This window comes from Rhipicephalus sanguineus, chromosome 3 (genome assembly GCF_013339695.2).
Source record: "Rhipicephalus sanguineus isolate Rsan-2018 chromosome 3, BIME_Rsan_1.4, whole genome shotgun sequence".
NCBI lineage: Eukaryota > Metazoa > Arthropoda > Arachnida > Ixodida > Ixodidae > Rhipicephalus > Rhipicephalus sanguineus.
In genome coordinates this window covers 201,143,834-201,168,461 of record NC_051178.1, presented here as the reverse complement: position 1 = coordinate 201,168,461, position 24,628 = coordinate 201,143,834, and the positions used below count along the sequence as shown (strand labels likewise).

The window sequence follows — 24,628 nt, the reverse complement described above, 5'->3', positions numbered from 1 at the left end:
GGGTCACCGCTGTCTTCATTGATACAATCAAGTTAAGTACCCTTTAGTAAATTGGTACTTCTCTCATTTTTTATTCAGCAAAAGCATGCGAGAGTGCGTTTTGACCTTACCTCATAGATGTGCTCATAAATGTGGCCTGTCGGCAGGTAGCAGAAACAGACATGGCCTGGCTCTGCCCTCATTGGCTGTTAAAAAAAGAGGAGCACGTATATGCTAAAGTATGCACAGTTGCCCTAATGAAAGCAGGGAACATGCAAGCAACGTTCAATTGTGTGCCTCTTCATTCATTCACGAAATTATATGGCAGCGTGTCGCTCGGACAGATGTAGAAGCGACACATGAAGGAAACTGATGTTCTAAATTCAATTGAAGAGAAGTTAGGGTACGTTGAACATTAGTGACCGAAATTCCAGCTAGGTATAGGCTCACTCGCGAATGTTTAACACACCACAACTTTTGTTCAATTGGATTCAGAACAAGCATTCTTGTTTTCTTGCATACAGTTCTCATACCAGATTATTGTGATATGCTGATTTACCGTGTAACTATTTGTTTAGGTAAACTCTTGTTCTAAAAAAACACATGAAATGTTTGCCATTTTAAAAACTGCACATTGTGCTGAACAATAACTTCATATTTGAAATCTGCACACAAATATACATAAACTCAGCAAGTTTAATCAAAATAGATGAATGAAAAAAAGTGACAGATTTCCCCAGAATGTCCCCCAAAAGTGCTATTTCCACTTAATAGTTAAAGCAAAGTACTTGCTATTTATAAATAGTAGTAAAGAGCAGTACAGTAGGGGGAACTAGTGCAGCTATGTTTTGCACCATTTGCATCCGATGTTGGCTAAAAAGAAAAAAAAAAACGAAAAGGGAGGAAAGGGGTATACCTTTCCCTTGACCTATACTGTAACTTACAGGCTGACAACAATATCTTTGACAAATAAAGGCATCATGGCGTGACCCTCACCCCTGCCAGATGGTTGATGGAATTGGCTGTCTTCACGAGTCTCTTGTGTGTGACAGGCACTCCCTTGGGCATTCCTAAAAAAAGAAAGAAACAGATTAAAACACAATGTCAAATGACAGCAAGATTAGCAAGCTAGGCTTTCCATGAAACAAGAAAGAAAACAGGACATGGAAGCAAGACAGGAGACAACACGCAGTTTTCGTAAATTTGACATTCCCAGGATCAGAATTTTCACATGCAACACAAAAATCAGATGGGAGACTAGAAAGGCGGTACACGAAGAGTAGACTTTCAACTGATGTTGATCACAGAAATGCAAGAAAATATGAGGAAGTTGTGATTATATATATATATACTCAAATGATTATATATATATATACTCAAAATATAAACTACCTAAAAATTAGGATCTAGATACCAGGTCAGGCAGCACACAGGGCAGGAACTGAAATATTTCTGACAAGTTACATTTTTAGTCCACCAGGTTCTGTAATGCACTTAACCTTACAATCTTCAGTTCTCATGAGCCTACTCACATGACTGACATTGATGTACATTCTCATATATATATATATATATATATATATATATATATATATATATATATATATATATATATATATATATATATATATAATTTTTTTTCATGTAACACGATTTTCCTTACGTTTTCTTCCACTTCTACAACAAATGAAACTTGAAAGCCAGTACTTCGTCTGTCTTTCCCATCTACCTTGTCTGTGCTTATTGCACTGTTATTAAACTGTCTATCACGAACTTGCACCAAGATTTGCACCCCAATGTGTTATTTAGCTTATTAAGCTTTGTTTCAACACAATTAAATCAAGATCCTCTAACCATGAAATAGAGGTTGTCGAAGAGAAGACATATTTCAGGGTGGCAGTGCAACAATGGCTCTAATAATTCACAACTTTTGAAGATTTTGTACTTTGATCTTGATCCAAGCAGAATGTTTGTTAATATTGACTGGTGCTAAATGAAATGAAAGGCTTTAGCATGTTTAGTTTTTACTTACCGAAAGATGTGGTGTAGTTTTATAAGGTTATTTTTACCTCAAAATCACTTTTTTTCTCTGCAGTGAATATATATACTTTTTCAGATTAGCATTTGCTGGCTCTTCTCAGTGAACAATGTTTCTGTTGAACTTCCCATTTCTTTTTTTTTTTACTGTGTGTGTGTTTGCACAAATAACTGGTTTATAATTTTAACAGTACTGAACCAAGCTATATACCTGCACATCATGTTGTTCACTGTTACATTCAAAGTTCTGAGAATTAGTCTGGCAAGGGTACCAAAAACTCTGGAATTTTACCTGCCAAAGCCACAATATAATCATGAGGCACGTTATAGTAGGGGATGCTGTATTAATTTTCGCCACCTGGGATTCTCCAATGTGCATGTCCAGTCCCCACAACAATGCGGCCACTGTGGCTACCTTGAAGGGTAATGTCATACAGTGACGTGACAATGTGGAAATTAGGAATGAATCCATTTGGTACTTGAATATAGGTGTAATGAATACTAATGATATTTTACATGTAGTATTATGTGGGTATGTTTACCGAATAATGCAAAAAAAAATATGAGGTAGCAATGACCTTGCACTGCTATCAATGAACTTGCCCAGTTCATTCACAGCAGTGGCAGCCGTAAGCAAAGCAAGCACATATAACAAAAAAAGTGAGCACTTTTGTTTTATTTAAAGAGAGCCACACATCTTTTTCCCTTCTGTTTAAACTAAAATGCTGAACCCTACTATAGATGAGCATAAAAATTAAAACACAGTGATATAGCTGCTAATTAAAACAAAGTGTGAGAGTACATCAAATATTTTATGCCGCTGCAGTCTGCAAAAGGACAGGACAACAATGACCACTGATGCTTGTTCTATTACAGCTACTAAAATGTGGAAAATAATTATTAAACATAAACTGTTACCTGTTGTTCCACTTGTATAGAGAAGTCCATAAAGCATGTCTTGCGTTGGTGGCTGGTTGAAAGATAGAAATAAAATTATAACACATACTAATGAAATTTGTAAGAACATCTGAAATATTTCTGTCAAAAGAAACCGTAACTATGTAATGTTTTAAAAATATATTATGTAGAAGACCCCATTTACACAATAGCCTTTCACCCTTCATAATGATGCGAAGTCACAGCCTGAACAAGTTTATTTACTATGGGGACTAGCGTTACATGTGTCTACATTCAGGGATGATGGGGATATAGCCATAGAATATTCGCTTTCACAACCTCTAGAGTGCTGCATTAAATATCTGTAGGTACCAAGTCTGGAAGGCTACCTGATGTCCTTTTCACTAGAAGTTTGATATAAGCTAGACACAGCATTATGTAGTAGGTTGAAATTTGAATGAGTGGACTGCCTTTTAAGCACAAAGTAGTGGAATTTGTTCTGTGGCTTCTCTTCAATGGTCATCATCATACTAAACACAAGTGTGCAGAAACTCAAGGTAACCAACTTGCTGAACACATCTGCATTTGGACTTGAATGCAGAAGCCCAGATTAATTCAGTTGGGGCAGAGAAGCTTTAACACAACTCTGTACAACATGTCAACATAGAACAGAAAAAAAAAAGCTGCTTCAGGTTCAGTTACAGTTAATGTTTGTTAAATGCTAGAATTTATGTTTGAAGGTCCTTAATTCCCGCAGCTTACCATAGATGTGTTTTTTTCAGTGCCAAGTGGTACACATGCAACAATCTACGTTTTTGAAACCATGCATAAAGAAATTCTTACAATGGGGTCCTGGACAGATTTTGAACCAAGTTTCTGCAAGCAAAATGAAACAATTATAAGTAAAACATCTCACGAGGAACAATGGCATGTCCAGAAATTATTTTTCATATGCAACATAATAACAGTACATCAAAGCATTTGACAGCCAGTAAACATCTCAAAAACTTAATACTCAACATAGATGAGCACAAGGTACAGTGAAATATGTACAACACTTGCTCAATTTTGTAATGCGGTCATCCAATGCCTTGACTAGCCAATGATCGTGCTTAAAGTGGATGGGGTACTACTCAATATAACAAAAGGTAACTGTAATCAGTTTGGAACAAAAGCAGTAACAAACTAGAAATATCGAACATTTTAAAGCAAACAATCATGAAGTGATATAGTAAGTTGCGGACAGCAAGCTCCCTGTTTAAAAAAAAAGGGGGGGGGGGAGCTCTTGCTATTGTTTGTTTTCACCATAACGGATTACATACACCTTGTGATTATGTAGATACGTACAGTCGCGCTCAATATGACTTGCAACACAGGAGCGCATGACCTCTTGAGTTTAAAGATTTCGCATTCCTTCTACTAGCCCTTATTTTAACAACTAAACGCTGTTCTCTCACTGGGGGATGTCCCCAAATAAGAAAATAACATTAAGTTATAGAAATGAAGCAAGCTGAAGCCTTGCGCAATGATTAAACTCGTGAGGCCACGCGCTCCCGTGTTGCAAGTCATACTGAGTGCGACTGTGCATCTAGAACACATGGCTATGGGTTGAATGTAACTGTGTGCCAGTGTGACAAGCTTGCCAGTAAACAGATGCACGAGATGAAATGACGCATCTTAAATTCTTATGACATGATACACAACAGCAGTGTAGCCAGAAATTTTTTTTTTTTTGGGGGGGGGGGGGGGGGGGGTTCAACGATACTTTATGTATGTTCGCACGTGCGTTTGTATGTTTGCGTGTATATGTACACAAGCGAAATTAAAAATTTTCTTGGGGGGGGGGGGGGGGGGGGGGAGTTGAACCCCCTCAAACCCGCCCTTGGCTACGCCCCTGATACACAACATTTCTTATAGATGATAATCTATAATGTCTTCTTATACACAACATTTCTTATGGATGATAATCTATAATGTCTTCTTACCAGACAATCACTCCACAGCACCAGCTCCACTCCCTTGCTGCGACATGCAGCGGTAATGTCCCGCGAAATGTCGTCAGCACATACAATAGTTTTTAGAGCTGGAAATTCCTTTTTTTTGCTGATGAAGTATTGTACTTTGTCCACAGAGTCGCATATAAATACGGAGCTCTCCACTGCAAGTAATGATCATAACAAAAAGAAAAAAAGCAAACGTGCTGTAAACTTCACGACAAAAATAAATGGTCAATACAGTAAAAATAATCAGCAAGAAAGAAGAAGAAAAAAAGCATAACATGAAGTGTTCTGAGATAATATGTACTAAAATATAACGTTCCACTTAGCAATAGTAGTGAACTATATGAACTAACCATTGCTCATGGCTCAAGGCGCCACTGAAACATGTTAAGTAGCTTGTACAGTGAATTAAATTAACACTAGTGCATGATGAAAGCAGACAGCAAGATGAAGGATTCTGTGGTCAAGGAGATAAAACATTAAAATATATCTTAGAAGTTTCAACTCATTTCACATGACACCGCATACTCAGTACAGAAGCTTAGAAAATTTAAGCTTAAACTTAGGCGCAGTACAGAAGTTTCATACCCACAACATAATGTGACAATTCCTTGGTTAAATCTGCAGGATAGCATAGGTGGGGAGCGATACTGTGGTCGCATGTGGTGTTTTCAATTAGATCAGGTGCAATCTGAATTGAATTTCTAAATTGTGATTAGCTCTCTTCTGCAGCTTGTGCTAATGAACCAATTCCATAGAAAAATTTGATCAAGATCAGGCTTGATCACGATTGAAAGTATCCCCTGTGACAGCATTACTGGTATATTTCTTCTCGCTGAAATCAATTATGCACCTCCCGAATGTGCCTAGGACTTAAAAATGGCCTGCAACAGTTACTCAACATGGTCAGAAAACGCTGCCGATCGGTAGTCGAGGCTCTTGTTAACACGTGAGCCAAACATGATAGCGCAGCACACAGCCTGGAATTAGCAATTCCATTCTCAAATTCAGCTAGAAACCGTTCCCTCTTCTCTCGACAAATGATACCATATACCCAAATGACCACCCATATAATGAAATTCACGGCCACTGGCTGATTTGAGCATCGCATGCTTCATAGTTACCGCGGCTGCCACAGGAGGCCGGCATGTGCCCCGCATGAGCACTTGCAATCATACTGAAAGTAAGCTGCGCATTCAAAGAAAAAGAGAAAGAAAACATGCTTAAGGTCATGACGAGTGCGTGATGAAACTTCTTGTGCCCCTGCCATCTCTCCCTGCTTAGCTTCCAGCACGCTCGTTGGGATGAGAGAAGAGAAAGCAATTACAGCGTACAACAAATCTCTAACTCTGCTCGTACTTGACGGATTCTAAAAATTTTTGCAGCGGTTGATTCGTGAGGCAATTAACTGCTTTAGTAAAGCCATTCAATGGTTACTTGGAAAAGTGTTGCAGGGCCCCTTTAAGGTTCAGCTTTAAACCAGGCAAATATAGCCTTGAAAGCATTAGCAGGGCTACTATCAGTAGCTCTTAAATTTATAAATTAAGGTGGAACCCTGAACTGAGAGTTGAAATGTAAGCATTCCCACACAAATTAGAAACACCACTATATGCAAAATTGCAGGCAGCTGCGAGGACACATAATCACCTTTATGTTTTCCACCTTCCGTGAATGCCAGTATGAACTGCCAAGCATTGCTCAGTTTACCAAGTGAATTGTTAGGTCTGAAGTTTACTGGCTGTTATGGAATGTAAGCTACATAATCCCTTTCATTTTTTGAACCAAACTTCGTTGTTTTTGCTCTTTTGCAATAATGCCTAAGTTTTGTAAGGTGATGTCATACCACAGATTTGTTCAAAGATTTTGGGTTTCAACCATATCAGAGCCGGCATACTGTAAAATGCCGAGCAAGCGCCCCCACCCGAGCAAGCACCCCCCCTCCCTTTCTCGGGAGATCTGAAATAGGCGCCAGTGACCGAGCAAGCGCCCCCCCCCCTCCCACTCTTCCCCCCTTCGGCCACATTTTGTTTCAAGATGAGCATCGCTTGTGTAAAAAGAACCACAAGAATGAGTACACTGAATGCGTATCTAACGTTGTTTGTGAAATTCCGTTGTCATGTGGCCAGTTGTATATTGGTTAAACCGGCCGCTGCTTCAATGGTTTGACAGTGACGAGGGGGAATAAAAACAATAAATAAATAAAGCATTTCATTAGAAACATGGATGGGCATTTTTTTAAAAATTTTTAGCGGCTCTCCGCCGCCATCTTGAATTTCGGTCCGGGACCGAGCAAGCGCCCCCCCTCCAAATCTGGTCGGATTATCTTTCACCGAAGGGGGGGCGCTTGCTCGGCATTTTACGGTAGTCGAAATGAAGTTATGAGATACATTTCCTAACAATATGCAGGTTCCTGCAGTTTTCGATCAGCATTTAACAAGGTGAACAAGGGAGACCACCATAAGCGATGTCTAAATCTTGAGAAAATTTATATTCCATGGTAGGATGAGCATCTTATGAGCTTGGTTATCTGTACAGCAACGAACCTTGTTGGAGAACAAATGATGTGGCCTCAAGATCGGCGTTGGCTGTGACAGGACATGAAACCATGGAGTAGTGGTTCAGGGAGTAGTTTGAGATGACGTACTGCACAAATACAAGCCCCATAAATACTTAACTACAAGATCTTTTCTTTATTCAATGCTGCAAACAGGTTTAAGCATGGTAGGTAAAACGGTAAACAAAGCAAATATAAACAAAGTTAATAATGTTTCAAAGTAAGTGCGGTGAAAGGCAATAACAAATTTTTTCATTCGATTACAGTGTGATGAAAAAAAGCTAGGATAAATCTGTTCGTGTAAAATATGACTGATGATGGCGAGTAGAGCAGCTTGATGGGACAACAATACACACTGGAGAGTACTGTTGTAGCAGACTCAGTGTGACAAGTGACTGTGAGGCACATAGTGTTTGAAAGAGTCCGCATGTAGCATTCCAGGTGCTGCCTCACGTGATTGCAGGAGAAAGCAATGCATTAAGCAGCCACCCATCAATTGCAGCTGAAAGAGCAAAAATGAAATATTTGTTCAGCTTGGAATTAGCAATAATATTATTACATATTGAGAATGTTTTCACAATCATGAAATCAGTCACTACTTGTTGAGCCTGCTAGCTCCCGCTTTCTAGGTAGTCACAGCCTAAATTGTGAAGGAGAGACCAAGATATCTTTTTCTACTCTTTTTGACAGAAAACTCAATTCACTGCTGCATGAAGTGCAATAATATTCGGCTCATGTGTTTACATGAGCATTGTGCACAGATAGGAAACATTTCTTTTCATACGAAAAGTGCTGAAGAGACCCTTTAATTTTATGTAATTATCACTGGCACTTTAACATTTACCAATTTTACGTAATTAACATTAACACATTAACCTTAAAGTACCATTCATTAAAATATTTTCATTCTGCCACTGTTAGCATGTGGCTGCTGCTGCCAAGAATTTATGTGACCTCGTGCTCAGGTATACAATGTCACAGCTGCCGGGCCACTATAATGGCAAATGACACCAAATAATAGTAAGGCTCAAATCTGCTACACTAACACCACAATATCAGTTCAAGGAACAACATAAAAAAAACCTGTCCTTGATAAAGCGTGGGCAATTACTTCCACTGAATGGTAAACAAATGCTTGTCCCTCAGCAGTCACCATCTGAAGTGACACTACACATGCTTTTCCAGGATTATGAATGCACACACACGTGCATGCACGCGCACACACACGCACGCATGCCAACACGTCGTGTACTCACCTCAAGGCCAGTCTTACAGTTGATCATGACGGTGCTCTCACGAGGTACTTGCCCGAGGGCCAGCAGTCCAGACCCGAACATTTGGCATTTTTCCAGGAGCTGCACTCAGCAGATGAAAGCAAATGTCAGAGGTATTAAAGAAAATGATTTAGAGTGAACACCAAATGCAAGGACAATAGATTTAGAGTTCTATTTCCTTTTAGAAAGCCTTTCAACGTTTGCATTATGTAATGCGATGGCTTGATCACAGCAAAAATCGCAGCTGAAGCGATCATACAGTCTTTCTGCTATTCGCTCCCAAAGGAACTACAGGTTCCCTTATATTAACACATCAAAGCTTGACAAAATTTTTTGGCAAGTGCAACTGCCAAGTACGGAGAACATGTACATACCAAATATGAACAAGCAGCTACAGAGACCCCTATTTCAACAATAAGAACTTGTTAATGTAATGAAAATGCAGTGACATTTTTTTTTATGCCTTCCTACACTCCTGCAATACCTTCTTAGACACAAAAGGTTTCTCTGTTTTCTAGCCAGGGGTGATGGTGCTCCATACCCTCTGCTTCCTGTACCTATGCTGCATAAAATTAAGTGAAGCAAGCCTTTATTGGCAAGGTAAGTGAGAAGTTTCCATTGTTTGTACCCACATCAAATTGACGTAAGTTATTCTTGTGCAGTGTTCATGGTCTGAACGTCTTAGATTGAATTAAATGAATTAAAAACGCAGACGAAAATATGAAATCAGTGGTCCCTCGATGTTAGTGTCTAACACACACACACGCACGCACGCACGCACGCACACACACACACACACACACACACACACACACACACACACACACACACACACACACACAGCTGTCATCTTCCTAGACATTTATGAAACAGCCATTTCTGCTGTGACATTGAAGAAAACAAAGGAAAATATGACATCGATAACAATGGCAGTGTTACCCCACAGGAGACAAAGTGACCTCTAACGCATATGCAGCATACTTATGCACAAGGTCCAGAACATGACTGTTGGTCTGTTACCTATATGGGGGGGACGCACACCACAGTGACATGCTTTGTATAACTTGATTGGGAATTCAAAGGAGTGTGCAGCTTGTTTTGTGAGGCCTGACCTGCCACAGAAGCTTTTAATCTATCAAACAACAGCTACTTGCAGAACACTCATGTAAAGGCCGCACTTATTTCCCGCAATTTCGAAGGAGTGCGGCTCTTACACGAGTCAGGCCTACTGTAAAATGCCGAGCAAGCCCCCCACTCCCTCTTTCGGGAGATCTGAAATAGGCGCCAGTGACCAAGCAAGCGCCCCCCCCCCCCTACCCCTCCTCCCCTGCGGCCACCTTTTTTGCAAGACAAGCATTGCTTGTGTAAAAAGAACCACAAGAATGAGTAAACTGAATGCGTATGTAATGTTTATGAAATTCTGTTGTCATGTGGCCGGTCCTATATTGGTCAAACCGGTCGCTTCTTCAATGGTTTGACAGTGACAAGGGGGAATGAAACCAGTAAATAACTAAAGCATTTCATCAGAAACATGGATGGGCATTTTTTATTTTTAGCGGCTCTCCAGTCGCCATCTTGAATTTTGATCCTGGACCGAGCAAGTTGAGGGTGCTCAAGTTGAGGGTGCGGACCGAGCAAATCGGCTCCCAAGTTGAGGGTGCGGCCCTTACATAGAGGCGGCCCTTCCATGAGTATATACGGTATACTATAGATGTAATATACATATTGTGAACAGAAAAACACATTTATGAAAATTGCATTACGTGGTCCCTGAAACGCTTTTTTAAGAATTATGTAAGCACTTAGGCTACAACATAATCAAATCATTTCCACCATAATTTAAGTGAAGCACTCTGTATTAAGGAAGCTGCGGGCTATTAAATGTTACTCTCCTACTCAGCAGTGGTTTTTCTCCTCATGTTAGAGCAGTACATGCTCAGTTCTGCCTCCTGCGATCATCTGTTGACACATGAAAAGGTGCAGAAGCCATGCATGCTCCATGTATGTGCGTGTCTGTTTAAACTCTGCACCACCAGGTTCTTCCGAGAAACCCAGCTGCTGGCAGGTCTAGAATGCTTAAATTCTCTCTTCCAGTGCTCACTGTGCAGTTGCACTGCAGCCACTCCACCGCACACATTGGTTGCCTTTGCACAAGCACAGTATGTTGCAGCTCGACGTATTGCCAATCTCTAGCTTCACAGTTCATAACACAGCAAGGGCAATTCATGGTGTTAGAGGAAAGAAACCTCTAGAGCAACACTGGTTGCACAGCTAATGTCGACATGCAGCACGTAACTAAAGCAGCTGATGCTCGCTGTCCATTGGAGGTTCTGGGGTTTAGTAGTAAATTGCGATTCTATATTTGCCTCTGATGTCAATGGGGGAGCCAATCGGACTGTTTGCCTCGGAGACATTGTTCACCCTAGTAACATTGCTAGGGCAAGGGCCAGTTGAAACTCAGCATGAGGGTACCTCAGATCTGTAGTACCTCTGAAATCTGTAGGGATGCATGCATTTAAGACCTTATAATAAATTATGCAGAGTGCTCAAACTGGCCTGCTAATGATCTGAAGGACCTACGCCACTGGCTCTCTGGGTTTGTACAAAATTATCGAAACAGTTTTAGGATCCCTAGTGTACAGTAATGGCCATAGTAAGTGCTTAATACGCAGTCAAGTAGGGTGTTAACATGTTACCGTAATCTTTTCTACCGTGGCATGGCTTAAATGATCAACGGTGCTAGTATAAAATGAAGTGTCATGTCAGAGCAAGTATTCAAATGGTCCTTTTCGCAGAAAGCTTCTACACCAGTTATAAACGTATTCTGTTACAAACCTCATCATAGCTTATCCAGTGAAGCTCTTTCAGGTCTTTGCTCCAGTAGCCACAGGCCTTCTTGTTTTCTAGAAAAGTGATAATGTCAATGCCGTGAATACAAAGTCCATATGCTCAGTTCATTTATTATGCAAGGTTGCACTGTTAACAATGGGGAGTTTTATCAAAAAGAATGAGAGAATAATACAAATCGTGTGCACCATAGTGCACTATATCAAACTGTTGACTTGAGACACGATAGTGAGAAGTGCTTTGTGCACGTCTTGCAATATTGACCCACACATCTCACAATGTTGACCCAGAAGATAAGATATACAGAGGACATTTTTTGGCATTATATACCAAGTCATTCTTATGAAGACAAAAGCACTCATCAGAAAAAAAGAAAAATCAAATACTAGTACAAGTGTCGATGGCTCCATCCCTTATTATGTGCTTTAAATTAAACTAGTTTTATCATGGAAATTGCAAGCATTTGACAATTCCTTTCTCACCAGAAAATATTACTTCGGGCTTGTATAAAGCCTTTAGATAAGATTATGAAAACAATGAATCAAGAGAAGGGTGGGCAGATAAATGTGAAGCAATTGCTCTTCTAGAAGGCAATAAAAGTTGTCCAAGAACTTCCATATGCTTGTTCTAAGTTCTAATAGCCTGAGCTGTCAAACAGCATGTCATGTAGCATGGCACTAGTGGAAAAACATAACTTTTGCATTTCCCAGGCCGTTATTACATAGTGAGTGGCTACATTGCCTTACCTGCAAACCACATTACTATGGACAATAATTGTGAGATAGGTTTTGCTGAAATATTCCTAACCCCAGTCAAAGTGTATTTTAAAAACTGGCTTTTCACTGAAAGCACATCATACAATCAGCAAATTCCATCAATGTGGAAAGCTTAATACAAAATAAATTGTAATGTCTAACATGTCGAAATTATAGCATGGGCTATGAGAAACATGATGGTAAGCAAGAGAATAATTTTGACCTTGTATTTAACCAGTACCCAAAGCACATTACGCTGGAGTTTTTTGCATTTTAATCCCTTTGGAGCGACTGCGCTGGCTGGGTATCAAAGCTGCGACATTGTGCTCAGCAGCTCAACATGAATGACTCACTCATGACAGCAGGGAGAATAACAAACGTGAAGCTATGTCAAGAATTGTGCAGCAAGAGATTAAATGACAGGCTTGAAAAAATTTTGAGAGGAGGATGGTGCCATCCTCCTCTCAAATGGATTAAGAATGCCAATGAGACTTAACATAGAGAACAGGGAACTATGATTTGCTAAGGGAAGCAGCATAGGCGCCGAGGTAAGAAATAAAAAGGTTGTTATGGGTGGCACAGGAGTGGCGACATTAAGAAGAAAGCAGGGATCTAGTGTGTAAGCAACACAGGACATGTTTACATGGGAAACCATGGAAAAGACCTACCCTGTTTAAGGACACTTAAGAAAAATAGTGCATCAATTTAAAGTGGCAAAACGTTCTTCCCAAATTCAGATTTCTTTTCAAAACTTGATTTTTTTAGATAAAATGAAAGCTACACTTTGATTTTTCATTTCTGAGATTTCCCAGCCAGAATTTTAAACCTTGCACGTCAATGCAACTTCCCCGATTTCGACACCTTTCCTTCCATTCAGGCAAGAGAAGGTCTTGAAACTTGCTAAGTTGGGCAGTTGTCTTTCTATAAAATGCAAAGCAGCCCTTCTTCATCAGCAAACAATTAACTAGACCCGAATGCGTGCCATCAAAATTTACGTTGTGGTCGTGGTGAGTTAAGTGTGGAAAATTCGTGGCAGCTGTGGTGTCACATCTCCCATTTCTGTGTTATTTTTTCCATACTTGTCAAGGCTTTTTTTCTTCAAGGTTCTGCTATTGCAGAGGCATAATTCACAAGAACAGGCTAACTTATTATTATTATTTTTTGTGGTGTCCCCACATGAAATGAACTAGTACAACAATAAACTCTTGCCCGAAAATTCTAGTGACATCCTTTTTCGCAATTAGGCTTTGTTGCTGTTACTGTCTCCGAGTCCTCATAGGGCCACGCAGAATATCAGTTCGTCCGCAGCTGCATTTTTTCTCCCTTCCAGCTGTGCAATAACATTCCCAGTGGTTTGCACTGCTGCTTTACGACATGAAACAAGTCCCAGCTGTGCCCAGTTTTGTTTTTGCAGTCACACTATAGTACACAGTTTCTTCTTTTTCATTGATACATCGTCACATGGGTAGCACACAAGTATTTTTTTACTGCGGTGCATTGACACTATCAGCTGTTTTCTTGGCCAAGTTCTTTTCTTTCACCCTGTCCTATAATTCGTCCTGTACATTGACCTAACTACAGCTGTGCGCTTTCAGTCATCTTTTTTTTCTTTGTTCTCTTCCTCTACAGTCTTGTTGACCATTTTAATGACATAATAATGGTATCCTGCAAAACTAAAATCAAAAGCTCTATTTATTGAAATTAAATGGCTATTCCTTTTAGATGTGTGTCACAGTGCTTGTTTTTTAGTGCACTTTGTATAAAAGATTTATAAAATGTTGTCGTCACTTAAAGATAACATGCTATGTGCGGTGTCGTGCATTTCATGCTGATTCAAGCTCTTTAATCTGAACTAAATGTTGTTACTATATTCACAAGGACTGCAATGGAGCAAACAACAATCCTAGGTGAGCAATGACAGCTCACTCATATTGGTGCATTGACAGCCAAAAGCAACAATGCAAATTGTAAAATAGACTAGCATTGGAGACTAAACAGCTGGAAGTTTGCCTGATGGCAGCATATGCTAGGACATGTGAATAGATAGCTCACATATCAAGAGTCATTTTTCTGAATTATACATGTACACCTGAAAGGATGTTGGTGCTTAGTGCAGTCAAGTTTGTTGGACTTAGCTATTCACACACAGGCTTTTCTGCCATGTAAAGGCACGTTTGTTTACCACATTTGGAGCATCTTCAGAAGTGTTTCACTTTGGAGGAGTCTGCTTTAAAGGTTAAAGGTTTGCAAGGGCATTCTGTAAAGGTAGAAACATGCTGAAGGCAACAATCTTAACTACGAGTCAAACTCTTGAACACAAGGTGTCGCAGGAGCCAGTGTTTCGACAATCGGACTTGTCTTCTTCAAGACTGCAACAGCCTTGCAGAAGACAAGTCCGCTTGTTGAAACGCTGGCTCCAGCACCACCCCACATTCAAGAATTTTTCATCTCTTCAATCCTCTCCTAAACTTCTGCCAGTTGAAGCCATCACACTGCGAGTACTGCTTGTGGGAATTTTGCCAAGTCATGCTCTCATATTTGCCTAGTTCATGGAATGAAAACAAGAACAATGGCGTTTTTCTGGGCATTCTTTGGTCTGTGTGATGTTTTGTGGCTAAAGTATGTTTCGTAGCTATGCATCAACTAGCACCACAGCAGGGATTGCCAGCTCAGAAGCTCAAAATCAGTAAGATGAAAATGAGCAATAAGCGACTATTTGTCAACTAGGTCAACAACAGGTAATCGCTCGCTGTTACCACTCCCATCTTCCGTCAGTCTTTTGCAATACGCCGATTACACTGCAGACACAGATTTTCTCAGTTGTCCTAGGTAAAAAGGAAATCGACCATCGACAGTTTTTTTTTTACACAGACATGCAATCCAGTCATGAACGCGCAGAGCAAAATTAATCTTAAATTACAAATAAAATAGCGCACCATGACTGCATCTAAAAGGCACAGCATATTGTAAATGTTACATCTGCATCACTAGACTTGCTTTTGCTCTCTATAGCAATATTGAAGAAATTAGAAAAAACGACAACAAGCAATAAGAAAGGCTTAAAAGACAATTGTTCTTTCAAGACACTATTAAAGAGCTCTTTTGTTGACTGTTTGTGAACCATGAGCCCAACAGCAATGCAGTGGCTGAGCAGTTGTTTTCTTCCATTGCTGATGCACACATTGCAGCACAGTGAGCAGAATCAATCATAGCTGTGTTATGCTTACAACATCCCTGTTGACTTCACCTAAACATCCACGAAACATCCTTCCAGAGTACTTCTGTGCTTACGCATGAGTTAATTGGCTCACAATTCTGACCTTACACCCTTGCCCTTTTCATCTACGTGGCCAGTAGTGAGGGATGATTGTATTCATAGAAATAAATAACTAAGCAAGCAAAAGAACTGTATTAAAGCAGTCCGTTTGAACTTGGAGAGTACCAAGGTCTGACATTGGATATACATGAGCCCTTGGCAACAAATTGTCTAAAAACATTGCAGATAAATTACTTTTTTCTTTTGGGTAAAGGGGCATCCGGATGTAACCGGATGCAAGTAGGCTCAAGATAGAGCAATTGTGAAACTGAGCACCGAAAGCAGCAGTGAGGTTGGAGTGTTTTGTGCAGTTGTAGATAAGACTCAGGATGCAACCGGATATGGGATAAATCACTGCCAAGGCTGCACAGATATGCTGTGCACACAAGTAAAGCCTCCCATTTGAAGTTCATGGAACCGCATTACGTCAGAGATAAATTGCGGTAGAAAATGAATAACCCTCGTGATGCCGAACACATGCACATCAGCCACAGGTTGTTTACTGATCACAAACTGCGCAATCCAATTGCCTTTCTTAAGTGGGTGGCTCAGCAATCTTGCTCTCTCAACTTCTGCAAACAATTGTCAGGGAAGTGCTTTTGAGATCGCAGAGTGATTTTTGACCTTTCAACTTCTAATTTGTTAAGAAAAAGAAACGGAAAAATAGCAGATGTATGAATTTAATGAATATGTTTTATTCCGCTAACTTTTTCACCGAATCAGTAGACTAGTCCGAGACACTAAAGAAGAGACATCTGTATTGGTTTCTCCTTGCCACAAGTGTTTTGAGTCATGATTAGTGAATTTGTTTCAGAGGTTTTCAATTTTGTTTAGTTTTACCACATCTGTACATGACAGCCTACTTTTCCTGGTGAGTATAGTGGGGAAAACCTGCACGCTTGCAGCCTGGCTTGACCCATAACACCCTTGATACAAAGGCAGCAACGGGCAGATGATAAACAGTTTAAAAAAGTCGCACGATTTTACATTGTGAGTCATAACTATTGATCAAAGAACATTCGATATGCCACATTTACATAAAAAGCAACCATTCAAAGATATTTAAAACAAAATTTTGCAACACTACAAATAATTTGTCATCTCTATGGATTTTTTAATATGTTGGGTAGACAATACTGTAGCAGCTGCAGTCCCATGATTTGTACAAGCTAAAGTGGTTGCTTGGGCGAGTTGGTATGACACTGGAGGGAAACAGCGTGAAAGATGAAAGACCAGGCAGAGAAGGACACATACAACAGCGCTGTTGTATGTGTCCTTCTCTGCCTGGTCTTTCATCTTTCGCGCTGCTTCCCTCCAATTTGTACGAGCCCATGGAGAGTGCCAATAGACAGTATATCATGTGAAATGTAGCTAATGTGCACTTGTGGTAGCCATTATGGATCACTTCTGATCTAATTGTCATTAAAGGTGGTATTCAAATAAGGTTCCAATTATCAAAAGACAAATTTTTGTAGAATATTCGGACATATGTGCACTGTAAGGTAGACCTGCAATGAAACATACAGCATTTTTTTTTGCAACTAGATGACAGTAGCACAAATGGAGTAAAGACAGCATTATATGACACAAGCTCTTGCTACTCTCGTAATATGTGCAGGCAGTATAGGTACGCCTAGTAAACAACTGCGTATGTTGATAGTGTAATTTATATTTTAGAATTAATTTTCTAAATACTCAGTCTGGCTAATAGGCCATTATTTCCCTGTGTTAGCAATCAGTGTGCTTAGTTCACTATCCTTTCACTTTATGCAACACCCTTGCAAGAGTGCCTTTAAGGGAACTCTGAAATAAACAGTTGCATTGCACTGTATAGTTTACATTTCATGTTAGCTTATTTGTATATTAGTATTTTATATTAGTATATTTGTACATTTCATATTAGGAAAAAGTTATGGTGCCTAACATTAGATAAAGTTGTACTTGAAAAAAAAAAGGTCTTCATAAGACTGATCGAAGGAAAATAAAAAGCGAATGGAACGCATGTGTGTGAAAACTAAGCTGCACATCTGAAATGAGTACCCACAATATTGGTGCCAACTGCATGAACATGTGCGGCCCACAGTTACGCATTAAAAAGTGAAAAACCATGTGTCATAGGAAATCGGAGGGCTGACCAAGCTTTATGCTTCAGCTATTGTACTCAAGGAAATCTGGCACATATATGGTCCACTGGCCCTCAATATACATATGTAGACATGCTGTACACACTTGTTCTGTCACATTGTTTGTGCTGCCCATGCAGAACAAAATGTATACAATTTAATTTGCCAAATGGATGCAAATGTATCGGTGGTATGTTTACACAGGTTGTATAGATAAGTACCAGGTAAAACAGCTTTGTGGCTATGTCTATCATACCGGACAAAGGTTTAATTGAGGAGCTTTAAGAACTCTTAGCTTCCTTTTGATTGCACCAACATGCATTCTTCTGTACATATGTGTGTACACAAAATGTTTGCGGTGGCTTATGGTAAGAAACAAAAAATTATTCTTATGCAAGTGAAGGGACAACTATCTTTGGTACACCATTGAGCACTTTCTAATGTTTTCTTATGCAGGCAGAAAAAAAAGGCACATTGAAGTACTGTTCTTTGTGACACTACCGTTGAATTCACTGAATAGCTTTTATGCCTACAGTAACAATTACCTACATGCTGCACAAAATCATGCCGAGTTCTCAAAAGCATGAGGCACCTAAAGTTCTAGATGCATTGTCTTAAGTGTGAATGTGGATATATTTTTTAGGTTGCAGTACATTAATTTTTAGATAAGAGCACTGGTGCATATAAATGAAGTGGTGCACTCTTTTACAACAGGCTTTTTATGTTTCCAGTGGGTAGACATGTAAAGCGCAAAGGTTGTGTGCGAGCCGTCGGCATAAGCCGAGTCGCAACATTTTGCTTCAAAAGTGGTCGCCAACAACAACAAAAAAAAGGAACACTGATAACGAGGTTTGAAAGAATCTGCAAATGTGTATAACACAATGGGCATTTTGAGGAACTGCTAAACTGGTATTTGATGCTCTGGTTTTCAAGCCATACAGTGATGTTCTAGCACTGGCATAGTGAAGCACTCCAGGTAAATTTTTCCAACCTGCAGGTTCCTTAACATGCACCCAAGAAATGCCACAGAAACACTTCTGCACTATGCACCCATCCTGACACGGTCGTAGCAGCCGAGACCAAATCAGTTGCCTGAAGCTTGGTAGTGAAACACCATAGATAACTTACTGAGCCACTATGGTAGGTATTTTAATTAACAATACACTCAAGCCTCAATATAACAAACAGTGATATAACAACTTATCGGTTATAATGAAGTAAATGAAGAATAGTCTTGTCATAGACAGTGTTACAAATGAAGGTTTATAACGAATTTTCGGATATAACGAAGTTATTTTCGTGGCAGATGCAACTGTTATAATGAGGTTTGAGTGTAGTGCAATGCTTGTCTCTTTTATGCACAAACATCTGCATAAGGCAGTAGAGAGCAGGTATTAATGGAAATTGCATGGACTAAAGAGTGACGCAAGAGCTCGACGTTCGCTGGCCATCCACATGCCAGCCAGCTTTATGCAGATTCAATTATTACATGACATGCTTTCATGCTGTGCTCCCTTACTTTTTTCACGCAGATTCATTCCACTTTTTATCTGAATATAATATATGTCCTTCAACCCGCTTTAGCAACATTACGTCTGTTCATTTCAGCCTCTAGCAAGAAAAGTGAAGTCTTACGTTTTTGAATAAAAGGTATTACGTAACTGAATAATATTCTTAGGTTTTAAAGCAAGTGAATCAATTTAGAGATACTGCTAGCATGCATATTGTTAACATAAGTAGAGCCGCAGAGGTATTATAGACATTTGCCAAATTTTGTCATAACCACAACAAACCAATAATTACATGTGGCTCAAAAACAACAGCAGATTACATACTGTTCATGCGTTGTCCACTTAAAAGGGCTTCATACACAGTTGTCACCGCTGTTTCTGGCACGTTGCAAACATTGCCAACTCTTATCCTTTCAGGACCCTTTAAAAAAAAAGCAAATATATAAGCAGGTGAGATCATCAGACCAACATGAATGAATACAACACCTTTTGCAATCAAGACCCAGATGAAAAAAGTTCCATTTACAGCTGGATTATTCAACCTGTCCAGCTGGAAAGATTTCTGATTCAATAATTAAGCTATATACCACTATAATTCAGCTCGAAGTAGATTAACATCGAGCTGGAATATGACCGTATTCCAGACGGTAACTAATGAAGTTCCAGCTAGATATCTATCCACTTCGAGCCAAATTATCGAACCGCAAGTCTTTCCAGCTGGAAAGATTTCTGGTTCAATAATCCAGCTGGAAATGAAACCTTTTTCGTCTGGAGACCTTGAGGAGTTTTTATTTAGGCCCTTTTATTCATGACTAGAGCATCAGAAAGAGCGAAATGTACAGTATGTGAACAAGTAACAGGAAACACAGTCGACTACATAAAAATTAAGCATTTATTCTACCAGGCAGTGATCTGTAGTCTTTCCGCCCAACAAGAAAGACATTACAGTAGCACGTGGAGTGAAGAGTGGGGAAGAAATCCCTTGCATAGCAGTGATACTTCCTTTGGAATAACTGAATGAACGTCGTTCTCACACGTGCTTTTGTTCTGTCTTTTTTTGTTTGGCAGGAAAGGTATGTATTACTGCCAGGAAGAATAAACATTTGGTTGTTAGTCAGCATTGTTTTTTTCTGCTCATTTAAAGAACTTGTACCATTCAGCAAGTGATAGCTAGCATTAAAAAGTAAGAACCAGCACTGCCCTAAGAGGCACAACACACAGGAGAGTATGGGGCACACATTGAAGCACACTTTTTATTTGCCTCAGTCAAGCTGGCTCCTCAGGAGCAGCTTTTATCCGTTCACCTCCATCAAAATTATGGAAAACAAAGTAGGATGATTATTTGCCCACACCGTGTTCACAAAATGGCAATGAAATAACTGAAACTGTTCGTTGTATTGTGATCCTTTTTATCCCATTTTAAATATTTATGACAACGAAAACAATAGAAGAGTTGAAGGAAGGCTTCAAATCAACGTCTCATAGGAATCGAGCTTTCACACACACAAAGTAAAACTTCAATACTGAATTCAAGATTCTTATACACATTAGTATTATCTGGGTGGTAGCATTTGGGCTGGCTAGTGCATAATGCACAACTATGCGATAGGTAAACAACGACCGCAGTCACCAAGAGTGGCAGAACAACATGATCTGTTGCTCTAACTGTGTTTTGTCACCACAATGTTTGACCATCATGTAGACCAGTCATGCTTTTTACCCAACTGTCACAGGTGAGCATGCTAGTAGACTAAACACAAGTCTGTATACCTAATAGACAGTCTACATGCATTGGAGACCTGAGGCCACACAGAACAACAACAGATCATAAGACCAGCTGGAAAATTACGCGTTAGGGGCTTTGTCATGCGTGCATTTTTTTCTGACAGCGAACTGACAGGCTTCGCGGAAAATGCTGTGCTGTGGGTGGAACCCACAGCACTAAAGAATGGACTTGCTGCTGTCAGAGCTACATAGTGACATGCACGTGTATTCCAGGAACATACATGCTCTATATACCTCGTTTCAATTATTTCGCACACCCACATCAGGAGCAATGCCACAATTTTTCTCACGGAAAGGCAGCTACAATAACAGGTGTCATTCAGAGGGGCAAACACTCTGGCACTTCAAGGAAAAGCAGGTAAGTATTTCAAAAGGGAGAGGTGGCAGCCAATACCCCTGAACCTCTACCCTACCCTGGCACTGCCTCTGATGCACACGCATGGAAAACAGAAAAGGGAAAAGAAAGAAGCATAGTGCAATGATGCCAACTGGATTATGCATTAAGAGAGTCCAAAGTCAATGAAGCGAAATTTTTTGCAAATACTATGCAAAAAAGAGCAGGAAAAAGAAGCGAGATTTCAGATAAAAATGAGAGATTCCAGTGATTAAAAATGATAACAAATATGCATTACTTCATTGTAGCAAGGCTGAATACACAAAAGAAGCTTGCATCGCAGACCATGGAAGAGAAAGACTTGCAGGGAAGTTGATATTTGTACTATGTGCTACAATAAGCTCTGCTGCTAATTTAGTATAATTTGCTGTGCAGCGTGCTATTTTAGGTATATATCTGCTATGCACATCACTCCTCCCAGCCATCCACAAATTGTTCAACAAATTGTTGAGCCTGACACATGCTGAAAACAATGTTAACAAAACCTTTTTGCAGGACCACTATGTGAATGGAGGAGGAATAAATAGAAGGTGGCGGTTCCCAGATAGATTGTGTCAAATAGTTAAAAATAAAGATGTGACAATTTTTTTTTTTTTCAATATAACGTATTCGCTAACTCTTCGAAAAGCCACCTCATCTCTAGCATAGGAATGAATGAAACACATGCGCACTCCCTCCCGTACACGCCTCCCTTCAGAACTATACACTTCTACGAGACGAACGAGGCAAGTGCTTGCATCACTAGCAAAGCAAGAAAGGACAAACGTCAGTAGAGGAAAAAGCGGAGCCACTGGCGTCGGAGATAATTGTCACTTTTCCGCAACCGACGTAATAATGAAACCAACAATCCGGTCTCACACATCGCCAAGGCCGGCGGCGAGTTGAACGCTTTCTTCCTCCGAACTATTCGGGTTTTTCAGCAAATATTAGACCTTCTATTGCACCATGAGCGCTCTCGAATATGCCCCGAGTAGCTTCAAGGAGGCTCTTCTAAACTCCGACAGGACATGTTCCTTACTCTGGAAATTGTAGAGCGACGTAAAACAGTGAACTCATTGACTGGATAAAAAAAAAAACACGGGGGTTGGCCGCACGTGTTTTGTATACACTTACCGGCAACACCGTTGACTGACAGCGGATGAGGTCGAAATCCTCCTTGCTCGCAGCGCTCATCCACGATCGGCGGAACTCGGTTCGGCGGGGACGTGGAATAATGCTCGCCCATTTCGTGTGCGCGCCGGGCAATTTGGTGGCGACGAGCTTGAGCATTGCGTGACCGTTTGTACGCGCTTCAGCGACGAAGACTGCGTGTCCGTGCTCGCTGTCCGTGCGACGCACGAAGCGGATCAGTAATGTGTTGCGCTTGCCGGCTGCTCAACAAGTGGCGGTGTGGCTGGTGTGGCGGCGGATACTGGGAGAGGAGAGCGCTCCACAGCAGTCCACAGCTCCCTTGCTCCAACCGCTGCAGGGCCGGCGGCGACTGAGTATACATGCGCACTGGGCCCTTTGTCGCTGGTTCTTGCGCACTACGCGTAAAGAACCGAGGGCACAAGGCACAAAGTCGAAAAGCGCTCAATAAGCGGATGTTAAGAAACGGGGTCGAGCTTATCATGACGCGCTCGCTGCCGAGCGCCAAATCGGCGACACGTTGTCAGCAGTCGTGGACGATGGAGGAAAAGCAGCAGAGCGCGAATGATTTGTTGTCCATGACCCTTTTCTAGGCCACCATTTAGCTGATTCATTTTCACTGCAGATTTGCGTGGCACGCGGTTGGCTTGGATGCGTAAATCATTGGAAGAAACTGCGCAATTTTTTTTTTTTTGCTTATTTGTAGACGCCAGTATTTCGCGACGGTCGCTATGGCTACTATGGCCTCACTCTGGACGAGCGAGCGACCGTGCGAAAGTAAAGTGCAACGGCGGGATACCGAAATTTATTTATTTTCTGTACAACTACGCGCGCACACTGAAGGTTTCATTTAGGTCTACGACCATCTATAATGGGCATAAGCCTTGTTTGCTTCACACTGCTTGTGTAGCTCGTGCTTCTTCTTGACGACCCGTCCCTGGTTGTTGTACGCATCCAGCAACTCTTTGGCGAGCTGATCGGAGAACGCCACTTTCGGGTCTTTGTCGTTAACAGCATCGATCATCCACTTCATCGAAAGAAAACGAGCCCGGTTTTCTGTCATGGGCACAGGTACCTGATAGGTGATGCCACCACGCTTGATCGGGCTCAGTTCCAATACTGGGCGGCAGTTTTCTAGGGCCTTGTGCAGGATAGTCAGAGGGTTGCATTCGACCTTTCTTTTCGTTTCGTCATCAGTGGCGCGGTTGTACTTGGTAAGTTGGATGCGCTTCACGTTGAACAGTCCAAGTTCAATGTTCTCCCTCGCGAGTGCCTTTTCACCTTTGCGCATCAACATATTTATGAACTTGTCCAGAGTAGCGTCGTAAAATAGAGAGGTCGACACATGGCTCGGCGCAGCCTTGACAGGCACGAACCTGTAGTCTTCCACCTCCCCCGATGCCTCCAGTTCCTTCAGTTTCTTCTTGTCAACGAACGGCTCTACATGATTTTTGTCGTAAACTGAAGTTCGCACTTGGGTAGCGTAGACGGGGCATAACTTGCGAGAAACGACACTGCCAGAGCGAATCATGCTTCCGCAGGCTGAAGCGGCCATTTCTGAGGAACATCAACATCAACTATGCCGTAAAATAAGAATAGTGCGCCGCCGCTACTTACCTTACGGCTGTGGTCGATGGAGAAGGCGCTCGCCGCGAGCATCACGCCGATCGCGCAACGGCCGCTGTGGTCGAAGGATGGTGCGCTTGGTCCGGTATGTTCTTTGTATCTCAGAATTTCTCCGTGTATCCCAGTATCTCGTCGTTTCTTCACGCTGTTTCTAGTAATGAAGTTGTATGCATGATGTCCCGAACTAAATTATTTCCATAGCTGACTCATATACTCTTTGTTTTAAAGGAATTGTACCGACCATAGAGGAAGGGAAGAAAGATAGAAAACTTGCCGGCGAGACACATAACGCGCGAGGTGTCCTCTCACGGAGATGAATGTATGTATAAAAATTGCTGGAGGTGGCAATACTTTACTTTTTAACAGCTTTTGCGGCATCTACGGTTTCATAATGCGATGAAT

At 40.9% G+C, this 24,628-nt stretch overlaps 2 protein-coding genes across 2 annotated transcripts in view; both read right to left on the bottom strand.

Moving 5' to 3' along the window:
• LOC119388104 (long-chain-fatty-acid--CoA ligase 5) overlaps positions 1 to 23,056 on the bottom strand; it is a 45,754-nt gene extending 22,698 nt beyond the window's left edge. The window contains exons 1-10 of the mRNA XM_037655736.2: positions 22,586 to 23,056; positions 19,618 to 19,714; positions 11,577 to 11,644; positions 8,724 to 8,822; positions 7,457 to 7,556; positions 4,899 to 5,071; positions 3,757 to 3,789; positions 2,935 to 2,986; positions 976 to 1,049; positions 111 to 185 (exon numbers count right to left, since the gene is read on the bottom strand). Of these exons, the coding sequence (XP_037511664.1) occupies positions 111 to 185; positions 976 to 1,049; positions 2,935 to 2,986; positions 3,757 to 3,789; positions 4,899 to 5,071; positions 7,457 to 7,556; positions 8,724 to 8,822; positions 11,577 to 11,644; positions 19,618 to 19,714; positions 22,586 to 22,741 (927 nt within the window). The 5' untranslated portion in view covers positions 22,742 to 23,056. The remainder of the gene's footprint in view (positions 1 to 110; positions 186 to 975; positions 1,050 to 2,934; positions 2,987 to 3,756; positions 3,790 to 4,898; positions 5,072 to 7,456; positions 7,557 to 8,723; positions 8,823 to 11,576; positions 11,645 to 19,617; positions 19,715 to 22,585) is intronic.
• A 336-nt stretch (positions 23,057 to 23,392) lies between these two features.
• LOC119388105 (28S ribosomal protein S7, mitochondrial) lies at positions 23,393 to 24,192 on the bottom strand. The gene has a single exon (XM_037655737.2). The coding sequence runs from the start codon at positions 24,153 to 24,155 to the stop codon at positions 23,457 to 23,459; it is 699 nt and encodes a 232-aa protein (XP_037511665.1). The 5' UTR covers positions 24,156 to 24,192; the 3' UTR covers positions 23,393 to 23,456.
• Between the last annotated feature and the right edge of the window lie 436 nt (positions 24,193 to 24,628).